The 11,259-nt window shown below is 40.5% G+C and overlaps 1 protein-coding gene across 2 annotated transcripts; it reads right to left on the bottom strand.

Annotated features, from left to right (window-relative positions):
* Positions 1-3,466: 3,466 nt before the first annotated feature.
* sigirr (single immunoglobulin and toll-interleukin 1 receptor (TIR) domain) lies at positions 3,467-10,944 on the bottom strand. 2 transcript variants are annotated; one of them, XM_017486160.3, is made up of 9 exons: positions 10,730-10,944; positions 7,025-7,235; positions 6,744-6,871; positions 6,344-6,484; positions 6,055-6,198; positions 5,609-5,711; positions 5,237-5,387; positions 4,605-4,782; positions 3,467-4,372 (listed from the first exon to the last, which is right to left on the bottom strand). In XM_017486160.3, exons 1-9 carry the CDS (start codon positions 10,788-10,790, stop codon positions 4,230-4,232), a joined length of 1,260 nt encoding a protein of 419 aa, XP_017341649.2. In that variant the 5' UTR covers positions 10,791-10,944; the 3' UTR covers positions 3,467-4,229. The 2 variants fall into 2 exon arrangements, with proteins under 2 accessions (XP_017341649.2, XP_017341648.2); XM_017486159.3 differs by having other exon boundaries at positions 3,467-4,396; positions 10,730-10,943.
* Positions 10,945-11,259: the final 315 nt, after the last annotated feature.

Raw genomic sequence — 11,259 nt, 5'->3', positions numbered from 1 at the left:
AAAATAATTTAGGAAAACCTTTTTTTTTTTTTTTGTATTTTAATGTTTAATGATGATGAAAAAAGTAGCTACAGCCACACTACAAATAGCATTCATGACCCCTAACATTTCAATCTTCACATTCCTAAATCTGTTACATTCATCCTTCTCTGACAGCTCAATAGATAAATAACATTAAGTATGTATGTGGGCATAATCAGCATGCTTATCAAAGAGTTATCTAGAAGCGATATTTAGATATATCTAGAAGTTAATTGTGTGATAGTCATAAAGCCACGATTGTCCAAGGAAATCGTATGGATTTGTTTCATTAATGGAAGAGTTACTGGATTTGTCTGTTAATGTAAGATTATATTTGTATACAGTGAGGGAAAAAAGTATTTGATCCCCTGCTGATTTTGTACGTTTGCCCACTGACAAAGAAATGATCAGTCTATAATTTTAATGGTAGTTGTATTTGAACAGTGAGAGACAGAATAACAACAAAAAAATCCAGAAAAACGCATGTCAAAAATTTTATAAATTAATTTGCATTTTAATGAGGGAAATAAGTATTTGACCCCCTCTCAATCAGAAAGATTTCTGGCTCCCAGGTGTCTTTTATACAGGTAACGAGCTGAGATTAGGAGCACACTCTTAAAGGGAGTGCTCCTAATATCAGTTTGTTACCTGTATAAAAGACACCTGTCCACAGAAGCAATCAATCAGTCAGATTCCAAACTCTCCACCATGGCCAAGAGCAAAGAGCTCTCCAAGGATGTCAGGGACAAGACTGTAGACCTACACAAGTCTGGAATGGGCTACAAGACCATTGCCAAGCAGCTTGGTGAGAAGGGGACAACAGTTGGTGCGATTATTCGCAAATGGAAGAAGCACAAAAGTACTGTCAATCTCCCTCGGCCTGGGGCTCCATGCAAGATCTCACCTCGTGGAGTTGCACTGATCATGAGAACAGTGAGGAATCAGCCCAGAACTACACGGGAGGATCTTGTCAATGATCTCAAGGCAGCTGGGACCATAGTCACCAAGAAAACAATTGGTAACACACTACGCCGTGAAGGACTGAGATCCTGCAGCGCGCGCAAGGTCCGCTGCTCAAGAAAGCACATATACATGCCCGTCTGAAGTTTGCCAGTGAACATCTGAATGATTCAGAGGACAACTGGGTGAAAGTGTTGAGGTCAGATGAGACCAAAATGGAGCTCTTTGGCATCAACTCCACTCGCCGAGTTTGGAGGAGGAGGAATGCTGCCTATGACCCCTGGAACACCATCCTCACCGTCAAACATGTAGGTGGAAACATTATGCTTTGGGGGTTTTTTTCTGCTAAGGGGACAGGACAACTTCACCGCATCAAAGGGACGATGGACGGGGCCATGTACCGTCAAATCTTGGGTGAAAACCTCCTTCCCTCAGACAGGGTATTAAAAATGGGACGTGGATGGGTATTCCAGCATGACAATGACCCAAAACACACGGCCAAGGCAACAAAGGAGTGGCTCAAGAAGAAGCACATTAAGGTCCTGGAGTGACCTAGGCAGTCTCCAGACCTTAATCCCATAGAAAATCTGTGGAGAGAGCTGAAGGTTCGAGTTGCCAAACGTCAGCCTCGAAACCTTAATGATTTGGAGAAGATCTGCAAAGAGGAGTGGGACAAAACCCCTCCTGAGATGTGTGCAAACCTGGTGGCCAACTACAAGAAACGTCTGACCTCTGTGATTGCCAACAAGGGTTTTTAAACCAAGTACTAAGTCATGTTTTGCAGAGGGGTCAAATACTTATTTCCCTCATTAAAATGCAAATCAATTTATAACATTTTTGACGTGCGTTTTTCTGGATTTTTTTGTTGTTATTCTGTCTCTCACTGTTCAAATACAACTACCATTAAAATTATAGACTGATCATTTCTTTGTCAGTGGGCAAACGTACAAAATCAGCAGGGGATCAAATACTTTTTTCCCTCACTGTATGTATAGGTTTTTGTTTATGCTATGATGTTTGTTTTTTTCATGTGAAGATAGAAGTATTTTAAATTGCAAACTAAATAGCAACTCAACCACTGTACAGCTGTTGAAAACAGGATGCTGTACATCTGGTAAAACAGCTATAGTTTTAATTATGTAACCTCTAGTACTGGTAAAGTGCAAGGGCCATCATAACACTTGAATATATAATTTTTTACTATTTATAATTTCCTGTAGCATCAGGGATACACTGAAACATGCTGTTACACAACATATATGCCCCACATATGGTTATTCTACAGCTTTACTGGAAATGAAATGGCCTTATAATGCTGATCATGTTTTTTAAATTGCTCCATCTCTACATCAAATCCTGTGAGTACAGACAGCACAGGATGTCAGTTCTAGCCCATTCCTCTTAGCTAATCATCTTTAATTCTCCAAGGTTATGAGGGTCCCTCTGATCAACCCACAATTTCAAAACCCTCTATAAATTTTCAGTGGTATTCAAAGTCAGGAGCTTGGCTAGCCCACGCAAGCACCTTCACCTTCTCTTTCAGAAACCCAGCTTTTTTTTCTTTCTTTTTAGTTATTTTGGCTGTATGTTTAGGGCTGATTAGGAGTGAGTCTTGGCTGTTTAGATGAAATTCTCCTCAATTATGCCCTGGTACTATTTTTCATTTATGTATCCTTCATGTAATGCATGCAAACTCACCCCCTGAATTTCTTTAGGGTCTACTGTTGAAGTAGATTCTCAAGGTTTTCTCAGATATTTTTAAACACTGTTCTGGTTTTGAAGAGCATATCTGTATTTCCTCACACGTGACAATAATCTACAATCCACAATGTGAAGGTATCTATAAATATGATCAGACTGTTTGTATCTGTTTCAACATGTGTTATAAAATTGAGACATTGCTCTGATGACCAGTATATTCTTGACCTTGTGTATCTATGTATCATGACCTTATTTATTCTCAGAAAAGACTTGCATTAGTCAAATTTTCAGAGGCAGATTATCTTTCCTGGAGTGCAAACAAAATTGTGATGTGAATTACAGAGTGTCCCAAAACTCTTCATACATAAGGGACTATGTATGCCAGCAGCACGTCAGTTGTGTCTTCATCAGTGGATGTTCGTGGATGTCCATTTCTCAGTTGGCCCACAACAATTAAGTAATAGTTTATATATAGTTTATGTAAAATACATATTTTGTATCCGAAAGCCATACACAGTTTCTGACCATGGTTGTATTGACCATGGAAGTTTGCTTTCAACATGACAAAGCCAACTTTGGTATTCTAAGTTAATTTCTGTATTATATTGAATTAATATTAGTATTGGTATAAATATTGGTGATGTTCATCAATTCCAGTGCTTTCCAGTGGTGCCATCTGCAGGTTGAAATGGGCAACACTTGCACATGTGTGAAAATGTCTGTTCATCATTTGAGGCAGAAATGCTTGTACCTTTGCAAGTGAGACAAAAGACTGGAACAGTGATTTAAAGATGTGTTCAAAAAGATGTAATTGTTCATGCACTGCACATGACTGTACACAGACCCACACAGGCTTGCAGTGTCAAAAATGTAAATATAATTCAAATGAAGCCTGGCACACACTTTTACTATTGGTTCTTAAAAGTCAATATGTAAATCATGGCTGCGGTTGGCCTTTAGGATTTGGTGCCTTGTTGTACTTTGCCATGCAGGCTAACACAAGCAGAACCTGAAATTCCCTTTCACAACAAATGGCCTACAAAAGGAATTTAATTGGAAACATTCAATTGAAGCATTTACAAATATAAAAGCTATATACATCAAGTAATATGAAACGTTAGCAACATGGTGCATGTCAACATTAGCTTGTAACTTGTGTTCTGAAAGCACAAGACACGTAAAGGCAAACAAAACATTTCAACAATATTGCTCTACTTGAGCTAAAGACATAACAACCCAGAACTAACAGCTTAACCAGCTAGTAAATGTAATATTATATATAGGACTTTTATATAAAAACATTTGAAATTGCACAGATTCAGATTAAAGGGTTATGACTTGGATGTTGTGTGCTGAGTTTATATAAACTCAAACCCTTGTAAATGACTTGAGCTCTTCTAATCAATCTGGTCAGTTCTGCTTTCCTAAAACACTTTTTTTTTTTTTTGGAAACACAAACAAAGAGTGACCACAGAAATAGACTAGAGCTTCTGTTCTGCTCATTACTCATTGGAGTGAAAGAGGAAAAAGGTGTGTGTGTTCCAGGTTCAAATATCATCAGTAACCAGACAATAAAAATCTGTTCGGGCAGCATAGCTCCTGGAGCCCAGGTCAGATACATCGATCTCAGACGTGTTGGCTTCAGTCACTGGATGAGATGCTGGTGGGGGAACTTGGTCCCTGGACATTGCTTTATAGATGGGGAAGCGTAAGCCTACAGATCAGAGTAGTCTATTGACATTATATATGTAATTCCAAAACATAGAGAAATGTTTCAAAATGCTTGTTAAGCCTAGTTACATATATGTAAGAAAACTAGAAGCTTCTGTTACGTAATATGTAGCATATCTTGGAGGTATAGTACCAAGATAAACTTGAAAACTGTGATTGAGCAGCAGATGAACCAGCACTCGTGTTCTTACCCAGATCTCCTGCAGGGTCTGGATCGGGTCTGCAGTCCAGGTAGTCTGGCTGCATGGTGAGCATTGGGTCCCTATCCCCCTGGAGCAGAGTCTGAGGGTCTCCTGGCAACTCACTGTGGAACACCACTTTACGGGGCATGGCCAAGGCTAGTGCCTTCCAAAATCCAGATGATGGGGCCTGAGATTGAGATATGGTGTGTGTATGTAACATATTTAAAGGCATGATAGAGCTGGAGCACACTGAGCAACCCAATATTTTAGACCAGAAGGCCTCAAACCTTATTAGTGTAAGGCCCCATTTTGTAGGTAGTGTCACTGCAACCCCCTACCACCCTCACTTCCACAGCTATTGCTGGCCTGCAAATATAAGACATGTGGTGCTGTTCTAATCATATTACAACTAACACATTAATGGTGCAGGATGGCCATGGACTGTGGCTGATTGGTACATATTAAAAACAATAAGATCCAGCATTTTTAAACATGTACCAATCCTTCCTTCAATTCTGAGATGTTTATATCGCCCCCTTTATTGGCTCCCAGTTTGAGAACTGCTGATTTAGGCAAATGATTAGATTAATTAGATAAATAAATAGGAATAAATGCAAAAAATGTCATGTGGGATGGCTCACAATGGAATGTGCTCCCCAGATGAGAGTCGTGATTCGTGCCTGGTGATTTCCTAGTTGCGTGATGATGTCTGCACTCACATGCTTCTGTTGAGACTGAAAGACGATGAAGATGGGCTTCTCTGATAGCTCCAGCAGATGAAATAAGCCCTGTCTAAAAGCAGACCAAAACCCCATAGAATTGCTAGCCTAACTGAGACAAATCAGCAAAGATCTCTCTTCCACATTTAAAATAATACAAACAAGTTAAATTCTCTATTTGATTCTTTCTTGACAACCATAACTGAAGTCTTATTTAAGAACCAAAATTATTGATTTTTTTTTTCAATTATTAGCCATTATGAACTTCTCCTAGCAGAAGGCATTTGTTTATACCTGAAGTTGGTAGTGCACCACTCCTGCTGTACATAGGCCTGTGACAGCACGACGATGAGCCGCCGACAGCGACTTATGTTCATAAGCAACTCTGCAGATGGCTCTGAGGACACAACCCAAACACACTAGCTTTCAGGAGATGAGCAGAATGAAAAAGTGAAATAAAAATACAACTTTTAAGTAATCTGCAAAGGCATGGGACTATTGAAAAAAACTCCTTGAAAAAGAAAAACTGTAACTGCATTCTAACATAAAGTAATGTTGACAGTATTATATACTGTATAACTTATGGTTATATGCAGAATGTAAGTTATAGCCTATTACTGTCATATCACAATTTTTTTTTTTTTTAAACATACAAATGCAACAAATTGTAAATTTAAATCAGTTTGCCTTAATGACATGGACTTTAAGACATTCTGTTATTACATGCCTGAGGGATATACCTGTTCCAGGGAGGATGTTTGTATTGTTAAGGAGTAACTTGTGCCCATACTTATTCTCCAGGTGAGGTTTCAGAATAAAATTTACAAACTTCCGGTCATTCTCATCGTCTATGTAAGAAATGTAGGCGTCATAAATTTTGCCATCTGAGTAGGGAAAAAATACGGATCGTGGTCAATGACGTGCTGAAGATTATACAAGAAAAGCATCCTTTGACCTGAAAGAAAACAAAAACATTATATATCACTGTATATATTTACATACACATAAAATAAATCAGTGCAGTCTTACCATTGATTTCATAATCTCCATATGAGTTTTTATACCAGAGTTTGAAGTTGAGGTGGCATTTTGAATACACGAACACAGCCAAGACTAACATTATGAACAAAACCAGGGATGCCAACACTGCCCCTGTGTGACTGGGGAAGACTGGGATAAAAGAAAAAAAATGTCATCATTATTATTGCGTTAGCATATACACCAGTTACTTGGAAATGTGTTACAAATGCTGCAAAGACTGTGATCAGATGAATTTAAAAAAAGATCAATGATGGAATAAAAACAGTATTTGTAGTACATGCAGACATCTGAAACACGGTGTGTTTATCCTTCACAAACATTAAATGGTCACTATCAGCAATTGTCTTGGTCCATCATGATTGATATGGATAAATACAGGAGGTCTTACTGGTGCTTTGAAGCCTGAAGGTAGTTGAACTGTTCCATATTTCACATGAGTAGCGACCAAAATCGGATTCTTCCTTCAGGTTCACAGTCAGAACACTGCTCATCATCAGCTGGTCTTCATCTGTAAGCCTGTAAACGTTCATGATAAAGGTCATTTTTCAAGATGCATTGACCTTGCATCTGCTTCTTTCATGGGTGCATTTCATAACAGCATATATCAAACACGTACGTGGTGAATACATAAAAAAAATTTAAACAGTACTTCTCACATGTGGCACTCACCACTGGGAGGTGTTCTGGGTGAAGGAACCAGTGCTGGGGAGAAATTCTCCATCTTTGCTCCAATGCAGATGGGCCTTACATTCAGACTCACTCTTGTTGCTGTAGTTTATCAGAACTGTGCAGTTCAGTTCAACAGTGGAGCCTTGGTGTCCCCACACATCTGTCTCAGTGCTGCTGGGCACAAATCGCAGGGTTCTGCTACAAAGAGGCTCTGTTATGTGAACAACAGTACATACAGGGCAAGAACACATAGTAAGTAAAGAAGACAATAGAATATACTACCTTATAAACTGACAAGCATGAAATAAATTCCTCACATGAGCAGAAATGTGTGTTGACAGGTATTGACAGAAATATGTGGCACTAGTTTAAATTAAAATCTTTTTATTTAGTGTCCCCAAGTAGTGGAACAGAAATGTGTTCGTCCTGTGCTTGAGAGGTAACAAGTTTGAATCCCAGTGATGAAATAGCTATCTGGAGCCAAGGGGGCAAAATTGGCTGTGCTCTGAGTGAAAGGGATGGCATGCTAGCGACACTAGCCAATCGTGAATGTCTATGAGCTCATGTATGCAGAAGAGAGCAGTTAGGAAGTGTGTGTTACTGTTCAACTTCCCTAGTTGGTAGTTGATAGGGAAGAGCTGGCTGGATTGACAAAGTACAAAGTAAATCCTTATTCTCCTAAAGAGGTGAGGCTGATAATCATCGCCTCTCTGCCAGATCTCCCTTCAGTTTCAGTTCTGTGCCCCTATTCTGACCCAAGTTACACTGTGAACTATTTATATAACCGCATGCTAGGCCTGCCGCAGCTGGACAGACCATGCACCAGGCCACACCCGGCGTTCATAAAGGACTACGTCATGTCACGCCGACAGGAGGAGGAGTCTGTGGTCGGGGCTGAGACCAACTCCCACCCTCCCTCCCCTATAATGGCTCTCGATCTGCATTCCTGTTCGGCTGAGGACGTCGCTCCGCATTCCTGTTCGGCTGAGGACTTCGCTCCGCCTTCCTGCTCGGCTGAGGTCGTCGCTCCGCCTTCCTGCTCGGCTGAGGTCGTCGCTCCGCCTTCCTGCTCGGTTGAGGTCGTCGCTCCACCTTCCTGCTCGGCTGAGGTCGTCGCTCCGCCTTCCTGCTTGGCTGAGGTCGTCGCTCCGCCTTCATGCTCCGTGGAGAGCGTCGTTCCTCCCTCGGGCCTCGCGGAGAACCTCGCTCCCTCCTTGAGTCTCGCGGAGAACCTCGCTCCCATCTCCTGTCCCGTGGAGGACGTCGCCCCGCTTTCATGCTCTGCCGAGGAAGTATCTCAGCATCCCTGTGCCGTTGTGGAAGCCTCCTGGCCTCCTGGTTCTGCTGGGCACACTTTTCCCAGGGGGCCAGGACCACCAGATGGAGGACGTATAATTTTGGGCCCTCCGGGAGTAGCGCCCTTGGGGGAGGGTTCTGTCATGTATCAAGAAACTCTGGACTCCACTTCCCATCAACCACTGCACTGCACTAGCTGTCACATGACCACCTGCACCTGAGTCACGTTTTGTTAATGAGCACGTGTGTGTGTGTGTGTGTGTGTATGTATATATGTATGTATATGTATGTCCTTGTCTGCACTGTTTGCTTGTCTTTCGTTGTCTTAGACTCTCGTTGTTCATGTCTCGGTGTTTTGTTTCATGCCACAGTAGTTTTCCAAGTTGTCTTTGTGTCTTTGTTTCCTAGTACGTCTGTTTCAATAAATGTTATTATCTGCACTTGCTTCTGGCTCGACCTCGATTCGTGACACAGCTAGATATTACATTCTTACCCTTGCAGCTGATTTGTGTCTGTCTGGTTCATCTACAAAATATTGTGACTTTCTGACTAGCACAATGTTAAAATTTTAATGTTGTTAACATGGCTTTGTTTTGGGTGTTTTCTGTATTTTTGCACATCAATTTTGGTTATAGTGAATGAGAACAACCTGGACCTATCAGTCTTTAGCTTATATTAGCCTAGTGCTGGGTAACTCCTTGATGCACAATAAACATTTTATTTTATGACTGTAATACTGTGGAATTTACAATAATGGCAACATATAATTGTATCTTGATAGTCTTGAATACTTAGACTGCATCCTAAATCACATGCTACCTTACTAAATGCCCAAATATGGTGGCATGTCAGCCACTATTTAAACAAAACTGCATACAATGTTGGCACAACATTGTATGTCAGTTTTGTAAGTCAGCGTTCCCTCCTGGTGATCTTTGGCTAAAGTGTATTAAATCTCCACACTCTGAACATATGATAATTTCCTTTCAAGCAACGTTCCTCCCATGATTAAAAGGGAGATGTGTTTGCGCTGCTAATATGCTCTAAGCATGCTTCAGTGACTTTCTAATGGTTTTCCTTTCTGTTTCTGAGTGAGGGCTCAGGTCACTGTTCAAACAGTGCTGAGTTGTAGAGCTTGCTAAATGGACAGGTGTCTGTGGTCCTCCTGTATTTTGATGGCTTCACATTCAACAAGAGATGTGTTAGCTATTTGTCACTAAACACATGTCATATACATATTATAGGAGGTCTCTTACACGTTTAGAGATTTAAACTAGGAAATAAACATTGAAGAGATGAGAAGCACGCACACTAACCTAGGCCTGTGTGCATTTGCATTTATTCAAAAAATGGGCTGAGAGAATGGAAGATGTGACATGAGAATAAAACAGGGACAAAATACAATTGATCAGTTAATGCTTATGCCTGGGACGCACAGTGGCTTAGTGGTTAGCACGTTCACCTCACACCGACACTATTTGGGGCTCTACATGCTGCGGGGGTTTCCTCCGAGTACTCCGGCTTCCTCCCCCAGTCCAAAAACATGCATGGTAGGCTGATTGGCATGTCCAAAGTGTCCATAGTGTATGAATGTGTATGTGATTGTGCCCTGTGATGGATTGGCACCCCGTCCAGGGTGTACCCCGCCTTGTGCCCCATGCTCCCTGGGATAGGCTCCAGGTTCCCCACAACCCTGAAGGATAAGTGGTATAGAAAATGGATGGATGGATGGATGCTTAGGCCTTTTAAATTTTAGCTAACATAGAAACATCAATAGTACACTTTGTGACTGAAACTGGTTCAAACCAGCTTGTTGACATTCTTAGCTACCTCACCATTTGAATGTTTAACCTGTGCTAATTACAATATGTGTCTGAAGGTGACAACAGGTTTGACTTAAACATCTAGTTGTTCAGGTATCCTTGAGTACTAAGCATGCCCATGAACTGTGGATACAATAAATAGACAGTATAGCAGTGTGTCTAGCATGATGTACGAAAAATAGCACCTACAATAAGGTCAAAATATAATCAAAATATATCCAGGGTTGTTAAAGACACAGCTGTTGTGCAGACACTGATAAACTCCATCACTCATTAACCACTTACAGTAGCACTAACCACATTCTCCACATACAAAGGTACAAAGTTCATGGTGACTTTTATTTATTTTTATACAAACACTACAGTACTTAATTCTCAAACCTGGAAAACTGATATGATTTCTCAGAGTAATGCTCTTATATAAAAACTAACCTACAAAATATCAATAAAATATTGCACTATTTGTTTTCCCTCACGTGTTTAGTTTATTTTCAGTTCAGAAAATGTGTGCACTTATGAAGTTGAAAGAAAAAAGAGAAAGAAATCAAAACATTCAAACACTTTAGAAGAAAATCCTCCGTCTCACCTCCGCTCATGAGTGCGAACTGGATCCATATTAACCACAGGAACAGACTCATGTGTCCCATCCTGACCTTCTTGTTGTTGAGTCCAATATGTAAAACAGGTATATATAGATGTCCGATGACTGAAACGCCAATTTAGTGTTAATAACAGCATACACCGTCAGACAAGGTGCGCACAGGTTGCGCAGTGAAAGGAAGAAGAAAAAAAGGAACCGCGTGTCACGTGATACTGTACTGTACATTATGTGTTGGCTTGGTCACGTGGTTATTGACATTTTCTACTTTATATACTGTAGTTCTTTTTCTTGAACTGAGAAATGTTTCTCGTTTGCAAATGTCTCAAATGTCCCCTACCATTAATAAATCATACAAATTATGGTGCGGTTTCCATTGCTTAATAATAATAATAATGATAATAATAATAATAAAACCTTTTGACTTGTAGAATAAAGTACATTTCGTGTCCCTGGTGTAGACTGTGCTTGTATTTTGATCTTTCAAGCTTGGTTGACTGATGATATTAGCTGGCTAG

This window comes from Ictalurus punctatus, chromosome 14 (assembly GCF_001660625.3).
Source record: "Ictalurus punctatus breed USDA103 chromosome 14, Coco_2.0, whole genome shotgun sequence".
NCBI lineage: Eukaryota > Metazoa > Chordata > Actinopteri > Siluriformes > Ictaluridae > Ictalurus > Ictalurus punctatus.
The sequence above is the reverse complement of the archived record's forward strand: the minus strand, read 5'-3'. Positions and strand labels throughout refer to the sequence as shown.

Excerpts from the sequence above, each read along its gene's own strand:
- sigirr (XM_017486159.3), bottom strand. The coding sequence starts at position 10,790 with ATGGGACACATGAGTCTGTTCCTGTGGTTAATATGGATCCAGTTCGCA. Across the intron at positions 6,485-6,743 it reads CTTCAGGCTTCAAAGCACCA|TCTTCCCCAGTCACACAGGG; the intron begins GTAAGACCTCCT and ends CTTTTATCCCAG. Across the intron at positions 5,712-6,054 it reads AAACATCCTCCCTGGAACAG|AGCCATCTGCAGAGTTGCTT; the intron begins GTATATCCCTCA and ends TTGTGTCCTCAG.